Source organism: Squalius cephalus (assembly GCF_949319135.1).
Source record: "Squalius cephalus genome assembly, chromosome: 12".
NCBI classification, from domain to species: Eukaryota; Metazoa; Chordata; class Actinopteri; order Cypriniformes; family Leuciscidae; genus Squalius; species Squalius cephalus.
Genome location: NC_137133.1, coordinates 18,991,265 through 19,013,804, shown reverse-complemented (window position 1 = coordinate 19,013,804; position 22,540 = coordinate 18,991,265). Strand labels below are relative to the sequence as shown.

Below are 22,540 nucleotides of genomic sequence, written 5' to 3'. Positions count from 1 at the left end.
AACAGACAATCATCCTCTACAAGTTTATATGATTTGATTCCTCTTAATTAATTCAAATGATACTGGTTAGTGATAGTTTGTTCATGGACCCCCCCCCCCCCCCAGTCTGAACTACATCAGAAGATAAAGGCTGAATATTAATTTGAGGCACGTCCGTGTTGTCTGGTTATGTCTGTCTCGAAAGCCATTTGTAGCACTTAAATTCAACATGCTTTCTTGACTACACATTTCCTCCTGATTTTCTTTCAAGTTATGGCCACTTCCTGTCATTTACGCAAAGAGAGGTTTGACAGTTTGCAAAGTATCTGAAGAGTAGGTGATAAACTATGCATCCATATTTAAAAAATTACTCATCCTTGTGTTGTTCATTTCTTTATGATGTGCCCCGCTGACTAATTTCGAGCGGGAAACATGTGCAGCCTTAGCTTATATTCAAATCAAGTCACAAATAATATGTAAACTGTAAAAAGTCATGAACATAAACGGCAGGATGTTGTGAATAGTGAATATGCAGATACAGAACAGTGGTGTATGCCGAGTGGAGGCGAGGGATGGCTGTCGTGTAAATTTGAGCTTGTGATGAAAAGAAACAGGTGGAGGCGATTCAGTGTGTAGGAACAGAGGTCATAATGAGGAAATCATTTAATCCCAGGATCCTTTAGAGGACAGGCAGTCACCCAGGGCTTCCAGAGAGTCCCAACACAATTCAGTGATTGCAGTTTTAACAACGCACAGGATGGTGCATAGAACGCTGCTACAAATGAATGGCCTGTGTGCGTTTACTCAAAGGAATACTTCAGGTGAGCACCTGTGCTTTATATTGGTGTCCAAATAGCTGCTAAATCATTTTTGATTTCAGAATTGATTCATTTGTGAATGAACACATTCCTTTGATAATTGAATAGTAAATGCAACAATTTGAGCTTATGAAATCCCTTGAAACAAGTGAATCCAGTCTGAATTAGTCAAGACTGCACAATAAACATTTTATAATACCATTAACATATGAAAGGATTTGAACTTGTACAAGGTTTGGACATCACTGGAACGCAATTAAGAGATAGATGAGGGTGGAAGAAATGGCAATGGATGTGAATTTGAGCGAATGTAAACATTTTGATCTTTAAAAGTAAAATCTGGGATATGAAAAAAAAAAATGTCAGGAATGCAACACTGGCGGCCTCAACACTGTTTATATACAGGGATCATATTAATGTAGAGGAAATATTGTCAATTTGCACACAAATGTCATGGTTGATGAACTTTCATTTAATTTAATTTACTTTCATTTAAAATGTCGTCAATAGAAAATCATTCAGATGCAGTCAAACTGCATCAGCTGCCTTAAAACATCCCTGGGTTTTTTTTTTTTTTTTTACCCTTAAAATTGTTGAATATTTTTATTGTCAAAGTGACATTCAGTGCTTTACGTCTATCTACTGAATATAACCCATGATGAGTGGGGCCATTGACAGCAACAATAACATGAAAATTTCTCAGATTTTTAGAAGTCGACCTCTTCTTTAGAAATTACCCATTTGTTTCCTTTGAGGAAACTAGTTTAGAACACATAACTGGCTGACAGCCAAAATCTCAGTATTTGTCATATCATAAGATGGGGTGTATAGAAATATAATTTCAGGAATTGAATGCATTAGAAACCCATCGATAATGTACCTGCACATGCCATGTGTCATTACAAATAATCCAATAAATACAGAAATTATTGCACAGTAGAAAGGCTCCATGAATTCCTAATGGACTACTCCTCTGTTAGTTGCTGGGAAATGCAGGAAGGGTTTTTAGAACCGCAGACTAACATTTCCCTGTGTTCTTGTTTCTCAGGTGGCAGTTTGTTTTCACACAAAAAAACAAAAAAACAAAAAATCACTCCAAAAAATATATAGTCAAGAAAAAGGCTATCCAGCTAAACCCATAATGCAGTGCGTTGAAAAGTGGTCTCAAGCTCTGTCCGACTCCTCAAGTTTGACCTCGTTGGTCAGCAAATGCTCTCCATGCCACTTCTTCATGTGTTTTTCCAGGGTGCTGTACACACTGAAGGGCATGTGGCAAATATCGCAGCGATACACCTCTTTGCCAAACTGCCCGTGGGTCTTCATGTGCCGGGTAAGCTTGCTGCTCTGGGCACAAGCGTAGCTGCACAGGTCACACTTGTAAGGCCTCTCACCTGTGTGGCTGCGCCGATGCACGGTCAGATTGCTGCAGTTCTTGAACACCTTCCCACAGTACTCACAGGTGTCACTCCGTCGACTCTCCTTGGAGCTGGGTGGTCTCCCTGGCCCAGGACCCCGCAGATGGAGATGAGGTGTACTGCTACCACTTCGCCCTGACATCCCACCACCCTCCAGAATTTCCCCTGGAGGGGTGGAGAAGCGCAGGCTGCCTGTCTCAGATGAAGAGTGCTCGGAAGAAGTGCCGAAAGGCGACTGCCTGGAGTCGGTAAAGCTCAGGAATGGCTCCCTTATGAAGTGGCGAGATGCAGCATAACCGGCAAGCAGCTGAGAATACACATTTTCCGGGGATATGACGGGCACCTGCGGCAGCTCCATATCCTTCTCCACCTTGATCCTCTTGGCAGAAGACCCAGAGAGGCTGGAGCTGGAAATAGGCACTGGCTTCCGGTGAAACATCGCTGAGATGGAATCCTCCGGGCCGCAGCCTCTGCCATTCACCATGGGCCGCCTGTCTCTGTCGATATCCCTGGCTGCCGAGACTGTGTCCATCTCCTGGCATGGCCTGCTGCCCGGTGGCAGTCTCAAGTGATTGTCGAGGTTGTTGTATTGGCTTTCTGTCACTCTGTCAGTGGCCAGAGGCTTCTCCTCTGGGGAGGGTCTTGGGCCATTCTCTCTGTTTCTGCTCAACTCCGAGTCCATGCTCAGGTTGGATGCAGGCCTGCTCCCATTTTGCTGCTCTTCCTCTTCTTCCTCCTCCTCCTCTTCCTCCTCTTCTTCTTCTTCCTCCTCCTCATTATCCAATCCCTCCCTTGTGCCATTGTCCTCACTGTTTTTAAGCCCCTCTCCAGCTGAGTCTTGCCCTCCCTGCTCAGGTGAACTCCCCATGGAGCCTGACTTGTGCATGTGCGTCTTCATGTGGCGCTTTAGCTTGCTGGCCTGCGAGCATGCATGGTCACAGAGATGGCACTTGTAGGGTCTTTCGCCAGTGTGGCTACGTCTGTGCACAATCAAGTTGCTTTGGAACTTGAAAGTCTTACCACAGAACTCACAGGACTTGGCTTTGCCGACCTGATTTAGTGGTGATGAGGAATGGCCTCTGGACGGAACTGATGGTGGCTGTGAGGGTGTGGTTAGAAAAGGTAGAGGTTTGGAGCCAGGCTGGAAGAGAGTGGGGCTGAGAAGCCGATGCATAGGGGGTACACGGTTAGGAGAAAGAGGAGGAGTCGGACCACCGTTGTTGTTGTTGCCCGCCAATTCACGAAGACGCTGAGAGAAGCCCATGGATGGTTCAATGCCCATTGATTGATGGTTCAGCCGCATCACTCGCTCAAAAGCACTTGGATGCTGGGACAGTAGACCCATCTCCTCTGGGCCAAGGCGTTCCAGAGGATGACGGGGTGGCGGAGGGCTTACAAAGGGCGGGGTAGATGGCAAGCGGGTTTCAATGTATCCGGGTGGTGGAGGCTCTCTTAGCAGTGGGGCACCCATACGAAACAGTTGGAAAGGGTTGCTGCCATCACCCAGAAAACTGGCTAGAGGGGAACGAGGCAAGGCATCAGCCCCCAGTGGAGGAGGAAGGGCCATGCGAGGGGTAAGCGAGCAGCTAGTAGGGTGGGTGTCCAGGTAGATGCGTATCCCATGGATGTTCTGCGCATGCTGCAGCAGAAACCATGCACTGGAAAAGGGTTGCTTACAAGTGGTGCAGATGTAACTGGAGGGCTCATCTCTTCCTGGAAGACACAAAACAAGTGGATGTAATTAATATATACATATTAGCTATTAACTCTCTGATCTGTTGCGAGGGGAGGTTGAGATAGCACACTTTAATAGCTTTCATGTCATTTGCGCATCTGTTTGTTCTCGGTGATGGCTTTAAATGTAATCAAAGCAAAGAGTCCTCTATGGTGAGGTTCATGGATCATTTCTGTTTAAAAATTAAACAGGCAACATGTGAAAGATATTTCATTGAGCTGCGGCGACAGCCATTTTATAAGATTGAATGAAAATTACATCACCCTAAGAGGGGAGACAAGAGCTCTCTGATAGCCTAGCGGGTTATCTACTGTGAGGCAGGGCCGGCTGCTCTCTAAAGCTGTGTCAAAGAGGATCTGCCTGTATGTGACTCACCCAGAATCTGAGTCACACTAGGGGGTTAGTGAGAGCAGGGAAGCTCCCAGAGGGCTGGAGCCTAATGCAGATGGCAGGTATCGCCCACAGGCCACAACGCATTGTGCTAATGCTAATGTCAGCCAGACGTTAATATAGAACTCCCCATTCAAAACCCCGACACCCCCACCTTTCACTATTTCCATATGGAGATAATTCTGTGGCAAAAGAAAGAGAAAGAGAGGATTAAGGAAGAAAGAGAATGAAAGGGAATCGCGTTGATAGGTCCATACATTGACAAAGTCAGGCACATAGTTAGCTACTGACAGTCCCCCATACACTTATATTTTTGTGATATGATATTTTCAGTAAAATGTACTTTGCAAATACATGCCAATATATCTCATGTGCATGCTTTCACGCTGAAAAAAAAAAAAAAGAATATTAACCATGCGAAGACATTCATGTCAGTTTTTGTTTTTTCATAATATAAAGCAAATCACATTGCATGTTAGTACAGACAGAAGTGTAATCTGAACTCATGCATTGATACAGATGATGTATTATTTGTGCATGTTTAAAAAGGCCAGTGGTTATGAAAAAATATGATATTTTGGGGATAATATTGGGGATAATACTTAAAATTTGGTGCTAAATAGGAAAAGGATCTTTTTAGGATGGAAGAATGCCGTTTTCAATATACTAGAAATGTGACTTTCAAATGAAAGATTGGTATCAAAGAGCACATCCAGGTTCCTAACTGACGACGAAGGTTTGACAGAGCAGCCATCAAGTGTTAGACAGTATTCTAGGTTATTACGTGAGGATGTTTTTTGTCCAATAATTAGAATCTCAGAGTTAAGTAGTAGGAAATTACTAGTCATCCAATTTTTTTATATCAGCTATGCATTCTGTTAATTTTGTGAATTGGTAAGTTTCGTCTGGGCGTGAAGAATTATAGAGCTGAGTATCATCAGCAAAACAGTGAAAACTAATGCCATGCTTCCTAATGATATCTCCCCCAAGGGTAGCATGTACAGAGTGAACAGCAATGGTCCTAGTACTGGGCCTTGTGGTACTCCATATCGCCCACTAGATATCGCCACGGCCGATATATTGGCCGATATTTGTCATTTTTAAAATATCGGCATCGGACGATTAGTTTTTCTGATTGGCCGATGTGTTGGAAGCGGGACATTTATTTTGACGGCGCTCCGGACATTTATTTTGACGGGTGGCGCTGAGAACACCAGCGCCTGAGAAGAGAACGGCAGCGCTCACTCACATTCTCAGTCTTCATTAGTTTACAATCGCTGTCAGTCATATCTAATACTTTGTTAGACAGAACTGGTAAACAAAGAAAGTAAATGGTATGGGAAAAAGTAAAGCATTGCTTTTATATTATTTGTAACAGAAAAGCCAAAGAATCAGGCTAAAATACTTTATCATTTACTGTCAACATTCAGCAAATAAGCATCTACATAATTTAAACAAATCTCTGGATATCTAATAAACATTTAATTTCACAAACCTTGCAGATTTAATCGAATCCAGCTGTGATATCTTGTGAAGTGTGCATTTGTAGCCTGCATAAACGTGTTACTGCGAGTGAGGGTCGGTCCTTGCGAAGTGAGTGAATGCGAACAGAAGATCAGCTTCACAGGAGATGCGAACGAAAAACTTTAAATCCTTAATTTTAAAATGATTATATCCAATTAATATGTGCTATATCCAGTTGCCCACTGTGTCATATTCATATCGTTTTCACTGTGTGTTGTATGTAAAATTAGCGTTACCTTGTCTTTATTTGAAAAAATATGATTACCAGTGCGCACAAAATTACCAGATTACTGAGTGCCCTGTTACAGTGTTTACTTCCTTTTTATTCATATATTCATATATTTTTAAACAATTACTTTATTTGTGAAAAATACTGTAATAGGATTGCAGATTCAAGAAGTTGCCATCTAAAGTATAAACATGTTTATTTTAAGGATTTGTTTTCTAATTTATTTATAATTTATAAAATATTGATTAAAATAAATATAAATGATATATAAAGTATGATTTAAACCATGCTAATGCATTTCCACTAATGCCAACATAATTTTTTTGTCTATTTAAAAGAATGTTGTGGTCAATAGTATCAAATGCAGCACTAAGATCGAGTAACACTAATAGAGAGATACAACCACGATCGGATGATAAGAGCAAATCATTTGTGACTCTAATGAGAGCTGTCTCAGTACTATGGTATGGTCTAAATCCGGACTGGAAATCCTCGCAGATACCATTTCTTTCTAAAAAAATAACATAGCTGTGGGGGTACTGCCTTTTCTAGTATCTTTGACAGAAAAGGTAGATTCGAGATCGGCCTGTAATTGACTAATTCTCTAGGATCAAGTTGTGTTTTTTAAGCGGTTTAATCATAGCCAGCTTAAAAGTTTTTGGTACGTATCCTAATGACAAAGATGAATTAATGATATTAAGAAGAGGATCTATGACCTCTGGAAGCATCGCTTTCAATAGCTTAGTCGGTATAGGGTCTAACATACATGCTGTTGATTTAGATGATTTAACAAATTTAGAAAATTCTTCCTTTCCTATAGCAATGAATGAATAATTTTTTTACTCAAGGAGACTACAATGCGCTCCCCGATGCGATACTGTAGTAGACGGTTGCATAGTTACAATTTTCTCCCTGATATTATCAATCTTGTAAGTAAAGAATTTCATAAAGTCATTACTGCTGTGCTGCTTGGTAAAGTCTGAGGTTGAAGCTTTACTTTTCGTTAATTTAGCCACTGTTTTAAATAAATACCTAGGGTTTTGTTTTTCTTCTAATAGGGTTGAAAAATAAGCAGATCTAGCAGTTTTTAAGGCCACTCTGTACGCAATCATGCTCTCTTTCCATGAAATGTGAAAAAAATCTTGTTTTGTTTTCTTCCAAATAGAGTAATGTTGAGAATTGTGTAAAATAATATATAATACAGGTTAAAAAAAATCATTCTGATCCAAAACGGTTGGCAAAGGAGCCAGTGACTTTGATATGCTAACTGATTCAAATTTAAAATATTTTATCATCCATACTTGCACTTGCTACTAGTTGCTGTAAAAAAAAAAAAAAAAAAAGAGTTCCATATGTCCCCACAGAACCATAAGTATGTATGGTTAAGGTGTGATATTGAGGATTTGTTAAGATCATCATATTTCGTTGAGAGTGATTCCTTGCAGATATGACTTTAGGATTGTCCGAAAAACACCTGACTGATGCAGTAAAGAGGAAGAGAGGAAGACACTGGGTGTGTAAATGGTTGTGTATGACATGTCCACAGCCTGTGTTTGGTTTGGCTGGCCTTTAAATGGACACCTGGCAAGAGGGATTTTGGATGCTAAGAGAGTAACAGAGAGAGAGAAACTAAAATACACACAGGCTGTTCATTTTCATATTGAGGCCCTGGACAGGAGCCCAAGCCTGGATAAAATCAACAATGGACATATTCTGCACAAACGCTAGTTCCAAAAAAAGCCTTATTAACATCCCATATTCCTCTAATATAAAATATGGCTGTACAGGACTAAACATAACATGGGATGGACAAAAAGGGTGTAAGAGAGCATTCGTGCATGCACTAATATATGCATTTGTGTGTGTGTGCTCGGGCTCTTACCCCGACATTGTGTGCTTGAGCTATTGCAATTTGCATCCTATCACATCATACAAAAAACACCATATGTTACTAAGGGACCGTGTCAGCTAACAGACAGGCAGACTTAATGACGACCAAAGACAAATTTCATCAACTTTCCAAACAAGCCAGAACGAGAGAGAGAGAGAGAAACCCATAGTGAACAAGTTAGGATATGCTAATGACCCATCAGAGATCCATGTCTTGTGACAGCAGCTTGTGTGGCATGATGGTGTGAAATTACCCATCAGGCACCTCAGGAACACAAATCTCCATCTGATCATGGTCCATTGGGTCCTACTGTGTGTGTGTGTGTGTGTGTGTGTGTGTGTGTGTGCTACACTACAGAGGCCTGGGAGGGCCATGTCACAGCAAAGCGCTCCAGCCAATAAAAGTGCTCATTATAGAATCATCGCTGTTCGCTCTGTGATTCAATTTGCAGTAATTACCGCGGTCCGCGTCCATGAAACCGTTCGCTGCGGGCCGCAGAGGTCAACTGCCAGTTAACAGAGTGTCTTTTCTCCTCTCAATGTATTCAATTGCAAGAGCCTAATAGCCTAATTTTCTTCCCTCTTGCACTTCAATAAATATTGACGGGATTACAGGTTAAACAGCTAAATTGAGTTGTGGCTGTTATATTACAGAGCTGGCTGTTGGCGTGCATGCTCTGCAGTAGCGTTCTCGTTGTGTTAAACAGTGCTGGGATGTCTAGGTGCATGTCTTTGTGTATGTGTGTGTGTGTGTATAGGATATGTGATTAATGACAAACGTGTGTGTGTGTGTGTGTGTGTGTGTGTGTGCGCGCAGAGGGGGTTTTACACTAAACTTATCCACCCTCTTGGGTTTAGTATTACAAAACCTCACGGCCAATTAGTCCATCCTCAGGGACCTCCAACCTGGGTTTAGATATGTTGATTTCAACATTTTGTGGCAATTAATTTCCTTTTAAGAGCATGAATGCAGTGACAGAGAAGTGAGGAGGAGGGGCTGGAGGGTGTTTTTTAATTATCTGCGGACAAATCTGGCAGACTTGAGAGCACTGCTGTTTCATGAGGGAAACAACATTAGCGTTAGCTACTGCTGTCTCCAGCATTACCCGACCGTGAACCAATCACTTACCGAAGCTGGACTAATGGAATAGTCATGGGATGATGTGAGAATGTGTGAAACTCGTTTGATGTTGCCGTAATAAGAACATATGTGTGTGGCATAATGTGCAGCTTGTTTGGTAATGTCACAACACAGGGACATATGAGCAAGTGCGAATGCGTGAAACTGTTTTGTTGGTCACATTGCAAGACGTGCATGTGTGAATTCAACGTATTCTGTAATCATTTCGCAAAGACAAGTGCACGTATGAATGCATGCGATTTCATATTTTGATGATATCACAACATAGAGACAAATGAGCGTGTGCAATTGTGTGAAACTCGTGTGACAACGCAAATTCTTCTCTGTGTGTGCAAAGACAAGAGCTTGCATGAATGACTCTTGATTAAATCACAATGGAAGGACATACGTGCCCATGTAAATGCATATAACCAGTATGATGATATCACAATTCTAAAATTGCAATGCAACAATATATGTGCATGTGTGTGTACAACTCGGTCCTGGCAATCTCACAGCTCTGCCCCTTGAACCCGCTACATTCCTAGCTGTCGAAAGCCACAGCGGTGGATTTGCATAAAGAACAAAGGATGAGGTGATGCCATGGGGACTACGACACGCCTTCACTCCCCTCCGGACCCTCCCCTCCCATCCCAAACGTCCCCTCTGTGCACCTGTCACAAGCCTGGCTGACACCTCACACCGCAGTAACACGGGCCCTCATTAGCATGCCTCTGATCTTGGGCTCCCAGGGGCTTGTGGGGCCTCACCTCGCATCACTGATGTCTTGTTTGTGATGATCGTGGCTAATCAGGGGGCCAGACCACTATGCTAATGAGAAACACAGAGGTGCAGCATTCTGTGTAGTGCAACTCTGCTGTCTGTGCCACCAACACACTCTAGGGACTGGTGATGTGATTTAGATGCGAGTGTTTGTGTCTGAGAGAGATAAACAATGTCTATGCGCTGCTATGGGAAGAGTACAGTGGAATATGTTATAAAAAAAAAAAAACGTTTAAAGTATTACTGATTCTTTGAAGTCAATTTAAATCAGGTGTGTCCAAACTCATCCTGCGGGGGCATTGTCCTGCAGAGTTTAGCTCCAACTTGCCTCAACACACCTGCCTAAAGGTTTCTAATATGCCTAGTAAAATCTTAATTAGCTGGTTCAGGTGTGTTTAATTGGGGTTGGAGCTGAACTCTGCAGGACAATGGCCCTCCAGGAGCAGGATTGGACACCCTGTTTAAACTTTTTATGCGTTTTGGCCGTTCGTTTACGCGACAACAGCATTTTTTTGAGCCTGAAAACGCAAAGTTTTGAAAACGGGTTTCAAAGTGCAAGTTTTTGAAAAACGGTCTCGGTGTAAACAGCAAAAACGCGAATCTCTGAAGACGATGATGTCATGCACATACGTATTACGTGTTCAGTCTATAGTGTTTCATTGCCATCTAATGGACTGGCAGCAGAATACAGCGTTTTTAACCGTTTGCGCTGATCCGTGTGAATGGGGATCGTTTTGACAATGGTGTCGTCTGTACGTGGAAAACTCAAAGGAAAAACTTCTCCGTTTTAAGCATATCGTTGTCATGTAAATGTATCCTGCTATTTCTAAGCCTTTAGTGGTACCAAATGGAACTGCAAAAATAATGATGGTTTACCGACAGGTTTTCTGAACACTCCTCCCTAACTCTACTTATAACTGACTCTGCACATTGAGATTTAAAAATTTGAACACTTAATGACATACTTGAACTTGAATTTTATAGATGGTTGACTGTCTATCCTTTTCTTACTGTTTCTCTTTGTCTGTCTGGATTTCTCTCAGTCCTCATGATAGATAGACTTGATAGACTGTACATTGATTGAGCTGTGAGCCTTAACAGACCATGATATTGTGTTTTATGAATGATTATGACAAAGAAATGAATAATTTTGGCTTAGTGTGAAAGCCTCTGGCAATACTGAACTAGTGATTACCGTTATCAATTTCACCGTTATCAAGTTATCTGTGATTCCGGGCCATTATAAGGACGGACAACTGTATATGAAAAGACTCCCATTCTACAGTGGAAAAACTGTGTGTAGAGAAGCCACAGAGGATAGTGGCAGGCATAGTGGTTATGGCAGGCACACACACATCCATACACACACTTATGTCTCCTGTCTAAGTGAAAGCAGGCCTGTTGCAGTAACTGTTCCAATCTGTCTCCATCTGCAGGAGCACAGAGGAGGGACATCACAAACTGTGGTCTCACAGCACACAACACACAAGCATATTGATGCATATACATGCAAAAACACCTTCATACCCACAGTCACACCAACACCAACGAAAACAAATAAACTTATATTTTCTCAGCCATCACAAACCAAAAAAAGACAAAAGAAAAGAAAAAGAAAACCTTGACCACCATAATAAATCCAACCAAACCCATTAACACACAATATACATTCAGCAGTTTGGATTAAGGCCAATTCTCATGGCCTGCACTGCAAAGAAGAAAAAAAATCTGATCAGTATTTTTTGCCTTGTTTTCTGGTACAAATGTACAAACATCAATAAAACAAGATACATTTTTATTATTTAGGTGTATTACCTCTTTAATGCATGAATGTTTCGCCAATCATTACTACATATTCGGGTCTTTATCGACCCAGATATATCTCTAACTGATCTCTAAACTCTCTTGATATTTTAATAATATAAAACAGATGTTTTATACCATCATCACTGTCCTCGTCAGAGCTCATTTCCTAGTACATTCAGCATCTGGCTTGTATTCACCATCTCAAACATATTCTCAAAGCTATCATATCAAAGTCAATATTTTGATGACGGACAGCATCTTCATCGGATCCAGCATTAAGTAACAGTGACACTAATATGTGATTGCATTCAGTACTTAATCTGCAGTAAATCACCGAACCATTTCAACTTTTGCTGATGATACTACCTATTCTTTTGTTTTCTGCCTGAGGTAACTATGAGTGAACATTGTCATTGATGAACTATGAGTCATCATTGAGGAATAAAGGTGAATTGCACTTATTAAGTCATCAGAGATTCAATTATTTTTGTGCAGGGAAAAAAACATACACTATTAAATACCTCAGGTCGCTAGCAACCCTATACAGTTTTCACAAAAAAATTATTAGAAAACAGACTTAACAGGGTAGTGAATGACATTCCGGGTCGATAAAGACCCGAGGAATGTGTTTAAGGGTTAAGGATCCACTTGTACTTTTTTTGTTTTGTTTTGCACAGGCTAATATGACATTCCTCTGGGACTTATACTGACACCTAGTGGTGTGGATGAGTTATCTTATGAATGTGTACATGTATATATATATATATATATATATAGTGTAAAAGTAAATTTATCTTGCTTTAAAGATCTTAAAACAAGACAAAATACTTTTTTTTGCAGTGCACCATGAGCCTCATACCTATCCTATCCATAATGACACACCCCCATCAGCCTTCTTCTTTCTCCTGCATGCTTACTGCCAGTCTCATGAAGAAACAGGCCAGCCAAGGGTAGCGTAACCATCTAAATGAAAACATATGCCACCCTAGAGTGCCCTGTCATCATCTGATACTGCCAGAGCGAAGACGTCCTACGGCGCAGACGGGAAAGGACAGTGAAAAACAACTGGAAAGACTTAACTGTCAGTAAGAGCTATGACTCTTGGCTCGGTGAGAACAGAGAGAAGTGCATTAGCACAGCGTTTTGTGGCATTGCAACTAGTCTGAATCATAGCTTGGAGTCTGCGTCACTGTGTTAAGATCTGGCTGGCGTGAAAAGGCCGTTCAAGAAGAGCTGCAGGAACTTGATGGATGACACTGGTGCTTGCGGCTGAAGGGAGACGCGGAAAAGCTAGCGGGGTGGAGAGAAAAAAGCAAATAGGGGGACAGCGAGGGACCAGTTCAAAGCAAACATTGCTCCATGTCATCGCAATCGTAACCTGGATCAAAATCAAAATCTCCCAGCCGTATATCTAGCGGTTTGCGCTAATAGCTAATCTCTGTATGTTTGACATGAGACGGAATGAAAATAGCCTTGCGTTAGTTAAGTTGTTACTTTGAAATAGTTTTGCCTTTTAGATGCTTTTAATCCTTTCCATTTGACATGTTTTTGGAAGTAAAGATCGATAAAAAAAAATATCCGTTAGCATACTCATTCATCTCTGTTTGGCTGTCGCAGGACTTCCCAGAAGTGCACAGTTTGAATTCTGACATTTTGCTCGTGGCCGCTCAGTTCTGGACACAAACGTTTTTATTAAACGTTAAATCTGACTACACTTAGAAAAAAAAAGTTTTATCGTATTTTCAAGTACAAATATCTAAACATTCTTAAATGATGACACAATTACATGAAAATCAAAATCACATAATATAAGTCTTGATTTCTGAAAAATGTATGATAATTAAGTGACTTCACGCTTAAAACAACAACAACAAAAAACTTGCTAAACAAAATTGTTTTCCTTTTAAATTAAAGGGATAGTTCACCCAAAAATGAAAATTATGTTTCAAACTGTTTGGTTAACCATATTCTTCAAAATATCTTCTTTTGTGTGCAGCAGAAGAAAAAAACTCATATAAGTTTGGAACAACTTGAGGGTGAGTAAATTATGACAGAACTTTCATAAAAAAACATTTTTGTGTACTGTATATGTATATTTTCTTCAAGGCTTGAACCTTGGAATCTATTTCAAGGTTTGCGTTCTTGAGCCGCCAGGCACTGTTGTTGTGCGGATGAGCGGGCCGGAGCGCGTTAAGGGTTTGCTGTTAGAACGGTGTCGTGTTAGTGGCTTCTAAGTTAATAACTAATGATCTTTGCAATGGAAGTGAATCAATCAAAACTAACTTTAGCTGGACAATAACTTTATTCTAGAGTTGCTGTAAAACCAAAACAATCTCTGTTACTGTAATTTCCTATTCTCACTGTAAAGCTGCTTTGAAACAGTCCATATTGTTAAAAGCGCTATATAAATGAAGGTGACTTGACTTGACTTCATTTTGATCTTTTTTTATATATTTTTTTTTATATCCTAAGTAATTTTAAGATATACCTTAAGTAATTATATGTTTTTCATGCTGGGACTAGCATGGGATGCTGGTTGCAGGTTGCTTGTCTCCAGCAAGACCAGTACTATCACCAGCATAAACCAGCCTGGACCAACATAAAATTTTGGATTTTTCATGTGTGTGAGCAAGGGAAGCAGAAAAGAGAGCTATCCCGTATGTGAAATAATTGCCCTGGTATTTTTTTGGATTACGTCTACTATAATGGTCCCCAGCTGGGCCCAGGCTTCTATACCCATTTAAAGCTCACTGTAAAAAATCCCCAGGCCCTCAGCGCGCCTTCCCAAACAATCAGGGCCCTGTAAAACAGCTCCTTCGATACCTCATGTGCCGGGATCTGCAACACATGCCAGTCATGTGAATGGATTCCACTTCTGTTGCGCTCGGCAGGACCAACGCTGCAGCGCTACGACTGGTGCAAGAATCAGTGAGTACCCAGAATCCCTTGCACAGATACAGGTGACCACAAACTCAGATGCCAAATCAAAAGCATGTAGTTCAAGACTAAAGCTTTGGCTGCATAATATACATGCTAAATTGTGTGCAATATTCAAATAAGTCTCAAATCATCAAAAAAATTGTGCCTCGATGATGTTTTAGAATAAGATTTACAGTATTTTCAGAATACTACTTTACATAACCATGCATTAATACCAGTATTATAATCATTAAGCATACAATAATCATCTTAAGGGACAACAGCACCAGATTATCCCAATATTAACCCATTTAGAAGCACTATTTCTTGAAAAGCATAATTGCTTTTAAAGATGTCGTGCCGTTTTGTCTTTATCTAATTTTTATTATACATTTTTTGGTAACACTTTAGTTTAGGGTCCAAATCTTACTATCAACTAGAAAATTAGCATGCATGAAAATTGTGCGAATGAGCGGGTCGGAGCGCATTAAGAGTTTTCTGTTAGAACGGTGTCTACTCACTGCAAATGTCTAGGATATTGTCTGTTTATTAGCACTTATAAAGCACATATTAATGTCTTATTCTGCATGACCATATTCTACATTCCTTAATCCAACCCAACACATAAAATTAACAACTAGTAATAAGCAATAATTAGGAGTTTATAGAGGCAAAAGTCGTAGTTAATAGTTAGTTAATAGTGAGAATTGGACCCTAAACTAAAGTGTGACCCTTTTTTTGCATTTAACATGTAAATACATTTATAACATGTAATGTATACACAATGAGTTCTAATTTTTACTTTGAAAATGAAATACTTTCTATTTACCTCACTACAAATGTTATATGCATTATAATTGTTATTTATCTTTAAATACCACGTTTATACACTTTTTTTCAGACCACACACACACACACAGACACACACACACACACACACACACACACACACACACACACACACACACACACACACACACACACACACACACACACACAAATAAATCTATCAATATTAGATGTTGTTTATATTGGCTATTTATTGTGGACTCTTTTATCTTTATAAGTTTAGATTTGCACTATATGTTCAGAATGGAGTACGAACAATATGCTCTGACCTATATGTTTTTAAATATAATGTTAAACATAACTTTTTTTTTGCATTTAACATGCATATACACTAAAATACATTATAATAATGTAAGGTTCTCATGTTGAAAATAAAATACTTTCTATGTTTATCTCAAGGCCAATGTCCATAAAGTGCATTATAATTGTTATTTATACTTATTACCGCATGTTTATCCAACTCTGTTTCAGACCACACACACAAACGTGCCTAATACCCAACTCAATATTAAAATCCATTGTTATAACTCTCTGAGCTTTTTCTAGGACTAACCAGCATCCCAGAAGTCCCTCCTCTATTATTTAGGACATTTTTTTTTGTCAGACAGTAGACCTTTGTTCTTTTACATCTTTCCTACTGTGCATCATAAATATTGTGAGACCTAAATTAACCTGTACAATTGATCTTACTACATACACTTTCCATCCATGTACTGCTTTTAGAAATATGCAAATTTCGAGGAGAAGTTTTGTATCTACAGTTATAATCTCATTGACAACATCGACGGTTAACCGCTTCATGCCAGTCATATTCACGCGAATAAAAGTTAAAAGAGAGAGTGCCGATTTCTCCGTGGTGTGTCATCTCGCCCTCAGCCTTCTTCATCCTCTGCTGGGGGAGATCAGCTTCTCCCAGGGCTGTTTTCACAATGATGCGTTTTCAGCTTTTTGGCACAGCTCCCCGCATAGCTTATGGTTAAGAACAGTCTTTCATCTAGCCAATGCCTTCAGCAAACATACCGGGAGGGCCACATCTGCCGCACACTACATGCAAGAACAAGCCTTACTGGCATGAATAAAAACTGATAAGATCCAGGGTTTATTCATTCAGTGGGATGCCAGGGAGGGTTTAAAGCTGAATTATCATGGCGGCTCTCATCCTACAAAATCTCGGACTGTAATGTCATCAACCACTATCAATATGACAGAGCAGCCCCTTCCCCTTATTTTGGAGTAGACTCTCGTTCAAGTACTTTGTGCTGATTTCTGAGATGGGAACAGACCAAAATGACAGCTAATGAAAAAAATAAATAAAACTTGCTGTGATCTCATACTAAAGACATTCAACTGTATATTCCCAGTAAAGTATGCCAGAATGCAGTAGTCTGCTGCAAAGCGACCTGCAAGAATTGCAACATGCAAACTGCATTACTTGATTTGAATTATTCCTTTAATGTATGCAAGGGATAGTCCACCCAGAAATAAAAAAAAACTCTCTTCATTTACTCACCCTCATGCCATCCCAGAATGAGACTTTTTTTCTTCAGATGAACACAAATTGAGATTAAAAATCAAAATTCCCTCTCTTCAAAACCATGCAAAGGGAACACGATGGAAATCCACACAACCACAGTTGATAAATCAATGTGAAAAGAGAGATGTGTGTAAGAAAAATACTAATATTTCGCCAGCATTTTTCAGCAGTTTCCAGCCTTTGCCAGCATTTGTAATCATTTTCACAAAAATGTCATGGCCCCCATATATTTATATGGATATGAATATTTGGTTGTATGAATATCTGAACATGCCATATATCAAAATAAAGAACAGAGCCTCTGCTTTACGCATTTTTTATATATATATATATATATATATATATTTTTTTTTTTTTTCAACACGAATGTGGAAAAGTTTCAGAAAAAGCAACATTTTAAACAAAAAGCTGAGAAAATCGAGTTTTTTTTCTTCTTTAAAGATTACAATGTTCATAAGCAATGCTTTTATCGCTTGTTTCTACTTTTTTTTTTTGGCCTGTGTTTTGATTAGGAGATTCAGTACTCTTTTGGAAGTTGCGTAATAGCGCCTTCCATATTTCTACTGAAAATTGTTTCACAACGTCCTGACGTTTACATCAAACAAACGTACATATGACAGTTGTCTGGAATATAAGTTTAAAAGATTACACTTTATTTTGATGGTTCACTTTAGACACTGCTATAAGTAACTTTGCAACTACATGTCAAATAACTCATTAGAGTATTGTTAGACTGTTGTAGACTGTTATGGTTAGACATTAGGGTTCGGGTTAGTATAATAAATTGACATGTAGTTGCAAAGTTACTTAAAGTCATTAGAATGTCTAAAGTGGACCATTGGAATAAAGTGTAACCGTTTAAAATATAAGTATTGTTCTCACACACACCTATCGTTTCACTTGAGAAGACATTTATTCATCAACTGGGGTTGTGTGGATTACCGTAATGTTTGCTTTGTGTGGTTTTTGAAGCGTCAACTTTGAAGGTCGCGAACACTTGCATTAAACGGACTCACATGGATTATTTTTCTAAAAATCATCTGAAGAAAGAAAGTAATCAGGGATGGCATGAGGGTGAGTAAATGATCAGAGAATTTTCATTTATGGGTGGAGTATGCTGAAAAAACACAGACAGTATGTGCAAACAAACAACATTGCTCATTCCCAGGGAATTCCCACATTATTGTAGAACCGGCATTAATATACTGTGAAAATACAGACGGACTGAGAAAAAAAGTAAAATCTCCTTTAAAAGCCCTACTTTTACGGTGCCACCCAGCAGGACTCCACACACAATGACAGAAATTTGCCACCAAACTCTGAAACTAAACCACAGCAATGGTAAAAAACTGCTGTTTAATGCATTTTAATTCAGTGCAGTCAACAAGATCTCGTCTTGATAATGACACTGTTTTTATTAACATCCTTTCAAATGTTCACAGACTCTGAGATTTTCTAAACTAAACACGTAAAATGTTTGTTGTCAATAAACTGTGCCACGTGGAAGAGGACATTAAAGTAGATAGACTGCACATGTTGCAGGTTTGAGAGAGTCCGCCAGAAGAGTCTTCTCCTCTGGGCAGCAGCGTGTGTGTGTGTGTGTGTGTGTGTGTGTGTGTGTGTGTGTGTGTGTGTGTGTGTGTGTGTGTGTGTGTGTGTGTGTGTGTGTGTGTGTGTGTGCATGTGTGCGTGTGTGTGTGTGTGTGGCTTGGCTGCCTGACTGTGACACTGTAGTCAGTCTTTGGCAAATAACTCTCCACGCAAACGCTTTCTCACCCTGCAGTGCCAAGACTATTGTAATGTCTTACTGGTATAGAGACATCCTAATGTCAAGTGAATAAAAGGGAAAGATAAATCAAATGCATTAAGACTTGTCTGTTTTACTTAAATGAATAGATGTGACAGTAACAGTTTAGACCAGCCTAAGATGAGTCTAGTTTTAGAGGGGTTTTGGGGACTTACTAGCTGTTCAGACTGGAAGACCAGATAATGACAGGATGAGAGATCAATAAAAGCTGCACAATTTTGAAAAAATATTGCCATAATGTGTACAGAATTAAAAAAAAAAAAAAAATCGTAAGTTTTGCATATAGGTCACATTCCCGCTGTTTTGATCCACTCAATATGACTATAAAATAATATTATTTATTTTATAATAAAATAAATTTATTTTGATAATTTGAATAATTTTATTGTGAATATCACAATAAGTCCCCCTGTAGTCAATCATTTTATCCCTTAAAACCAAAATGACATTCATGCCTGAAAATAGCTTGAATGTAACTCTACACCCTTGCCTGATTTAGTACACGCGTTGACCTGATTGGTTACAAGGTGGTTACAAAGTTTGTGACGTCAGAAACACCAGCGATTTCAAACCGTGTTTTTGAGACTGTCTTTGGTTCACTGCAGTTTTAAGAAGAAAATACTCAGCAATGGTGTTGACTTAGTTGACAAACCATCTTATACATGGTTTGTCTTAAGGCATATTAAAAACACCACATAGACATATAAACAACATTAAAAGCTTGATTTTAACCACAGGGGGACTTTAAACAATATATATGTAGTGTAAATTATGTGAAAATTACAGTACAACAATTTATGTCTTAATTTCTCAAATTTCAAATATTCAACCATCGTGCTTTTGTTGTTTTGCCTATGATAAGTTCTGTGGGTTTCAGAGTGAAGTGAAGCTGGGTTTCACTGTGTTCATATACAGTAAACACATTTAGCTTATTATACGTTATTTCAGCATCTCGTGGTTCATTTACTGTAAACCGAGATGCAGAAACACTGTATCATGAGCTGCACGCATGTAAAGTGAAAAAGTGAAAGTGAAAGTGACATTTGAAGGCCAAGAATGGTAACCCATACTCGGAATTTGTTCTCTGCATTTAACCCATCCAAGTTAGTGCACACACATTAGGAGTAGTGAGTAGTATACACACACCCAGAGCAGTGGGCAGCCATTTTGCTGCGGCGCAGAGGGAACGATTGGAGGTTCGGTGCCTCGTTCAAGGGCACCTGCCGGTATTGAGAACCGGTATCGAACCCGCAACCTTCGGGTTACCAGTCTCTAACCATAAATCATTTCACAATATTGATTTAATTACAATATATCATGCCACCCTTGAGAGCAGCTTAAAGGATTAGTTCACTTCAGAATAAAAATGTCCTGATAATTTACTCACTTTTGAGGAAAACATTCCAGGATTTTTCAATGGTTTCAATGGACTTCAATGGTTATCAACGGGTTGAAGGTCCAAATTACAGTGCAGCTTCAACGGCTCTACACGATCCCAGCCGAGGAATAAGGGTCTTATCTAGCCAAACCATCTGTAATTTTCTAAAAAAAATTAACATTCATATACTTTTTAACCACAAATGCTCATTTTGCACGTCCACGCATTACGTAATCACGTTGGAAAGGTCAGGCAGTAACCTGAGTAGGCGGAAAATGTAGGGTAGGGCGAAAAACTAAATCTCATTTTCTCCTCGAACTTCAAAATCGTCCGACATCGTTGTTTTACCTATTTTTATTTTCAATTTTTTTGTAAATGGCGTTTGATTTAGTCGTTGCATGTTCGCTTTGTAAACACTAGGTCTGTGCTTCTGCCCAGGTCACGCGCTCCTTTCAACGTGATTACGTAATGCTTGAAGTCGTGGACGTGCAAGACGAGCATTTGTGGTTGTAAAGTATATAAATGTTTAATTTTTTAATAAAATGACTGATGGTTTCTCTAGATAAGACCCTTATTCCTCGGCTGGGATCGTGTAGAGTCATTTGAAGCTGCACTGAAACTGTAATTTGGACCTTCAACCCGTTGATATGGAGAAAAATCCTAGAATGTTTTCCTCAAAAACCTTCATTTCTTTTCAACTGAAGAAAGAAAAACATGAACATATTGGATGACGTGGGGGTGAGTAAATTATCAGGACATTTTCATTCTGAAGTGAACTAATCCTTTAAACCAGCAAAGACTAGCAAACCAGCTTATAAGTGTAGGTTTTGACATAGAGCTGCAGTGTTCCATTGGTAGCAGTGCAAATTACATCCAACGTTTATGAACCACTGTCATGTCATCTCACCATCCTTGCAATTTCTTCTTAAATATTTCACTTGAATCCAATCATGGATAATTTGACGAAAGAGCGATAGTGAGACAGAGAGGAAGAGGGGGAAAAAAGCGTTACACATCTGGTCAACACCATCGGCACATGTTGAAATTTAGTGGCGACGCTCACAGTCCAAATTAGTGGCGAGTTTTATTCCCTGCTGTGGAAGGAAAAATATCAAATCTGCTGCCATATGACTACAATAAAGTGGTATGTGGAGCGTTTGATGCCTTCATGTGGGAGACTTTAACTCTTTCCAGGGCTCAGCGTGGAGCGCACATGCAGCGCTGTCCTGCTCTATAATGCGTCCAACATGGACCAGGTTGACCCCTGCCGGCAGACAGCACCAGTCAGACTGCGAAGGGGTGGTCTCATTTGGACGGATCCCAAAATATAAGTAGGCCTGAAATCCCAGAGGCTCTAACCACAGGCACCCTGCAACAGAAATGCTGGCATAGCATAGCATAGCATGGGTGTTGCAAGGGATCATGGGTATGGTTTTCGTTAAGTGCCAGGCATCATGGCTTTGCATTTTGCTGGTCAGAGAGACTGAAACTGGTACTGTCCATCAAACACAATAGAGAGATCTGAGACCAGATTTGAGATTTGATGACTTGTTGTAGATCAGCAAAAAGATGAAGTGTTTAATTGTTTTGATGATTAAATACTTTATTCTACTTTGACATAGTAAATAGGACATTTATAGCACTGTAAAAAAATGTCATTTCGAAAAATTGTGGAAACTGACACTTACATATTGGCTCAATAAATGACTTCCAAATAATGATCGCCATGCAAAAAGATGCATTGTACTAATCATAGCTTAAGGTCTTCACTTAAAATTATTAAGGATTCATGCATTCATTGGTTTCATGATCGTGTTTGCCTTGTTACCACATAATTATCTGATGGTAGCCAGTAGTTTTATTTTTGATTTTATTTTATTTTATTTTTCCTCATATCATATCTATGTCTAAAATACGGTCTGATCAACTTCTGAGATGTAATTTGCATTAGATTGGCTTATTGCCTTAAAAACAAACACGTCAAGCTCATGATTTTCTTATTCATCCATTCATTTTATTTTTATCGCTTGTATCAGCAACTGAAAAGCTGGATATTTACATACCATGAAATAAACGATAAAGCAAAATCTACATCGACTGACAAGTCTCATCCTCATTATATCATTCAGTAACTTCTGTTCTGTCACTTGCCAGATGTGGTGGAGGAGATTTTTAACCCATGCAGTGCCACTTTTAAAAGTTCTCTTCGCCACATCAACACATCCTGTTATACAGAAGACTCCTTAAATGTATTCAGTGTTTTTACGATATTAATAAGATATTTTCACCAAATATCCTGTGTTGGAATTGATTTGTTAATAAAGTGATGTGATAAAATGTAAACCTTGTTGTCTTGGGTTCTGT

The 22,540-nt window shown here is 39.5% G+C and overlaps 1 protein-coding gene across 1 annotated transcript in view; it reads right to left on the bottom strand.

Annotated features, from left to right (window-relative positions):
- Positions 1-673: 673 nt before the first annotated feature.
- Positions 674-22,540, bottom strand: part of bcl11bb (BCL11 transcription factor B b) — a 37,983-nt gene continuing 16,116 nt past the window's right edge. Inside the window, exon 3 of the mRNA XM_079888654.1 lies at positions 674-3,925. Within this exon, the coding sequence (XP_079744780.1) occupies positions 1,962-3,925 (1,964 nt within the window). The 3' untranslated portion in view covers positions 674-1,961. The remainder of the gene's footprint in view (positions 3,926-22,540) is intronic.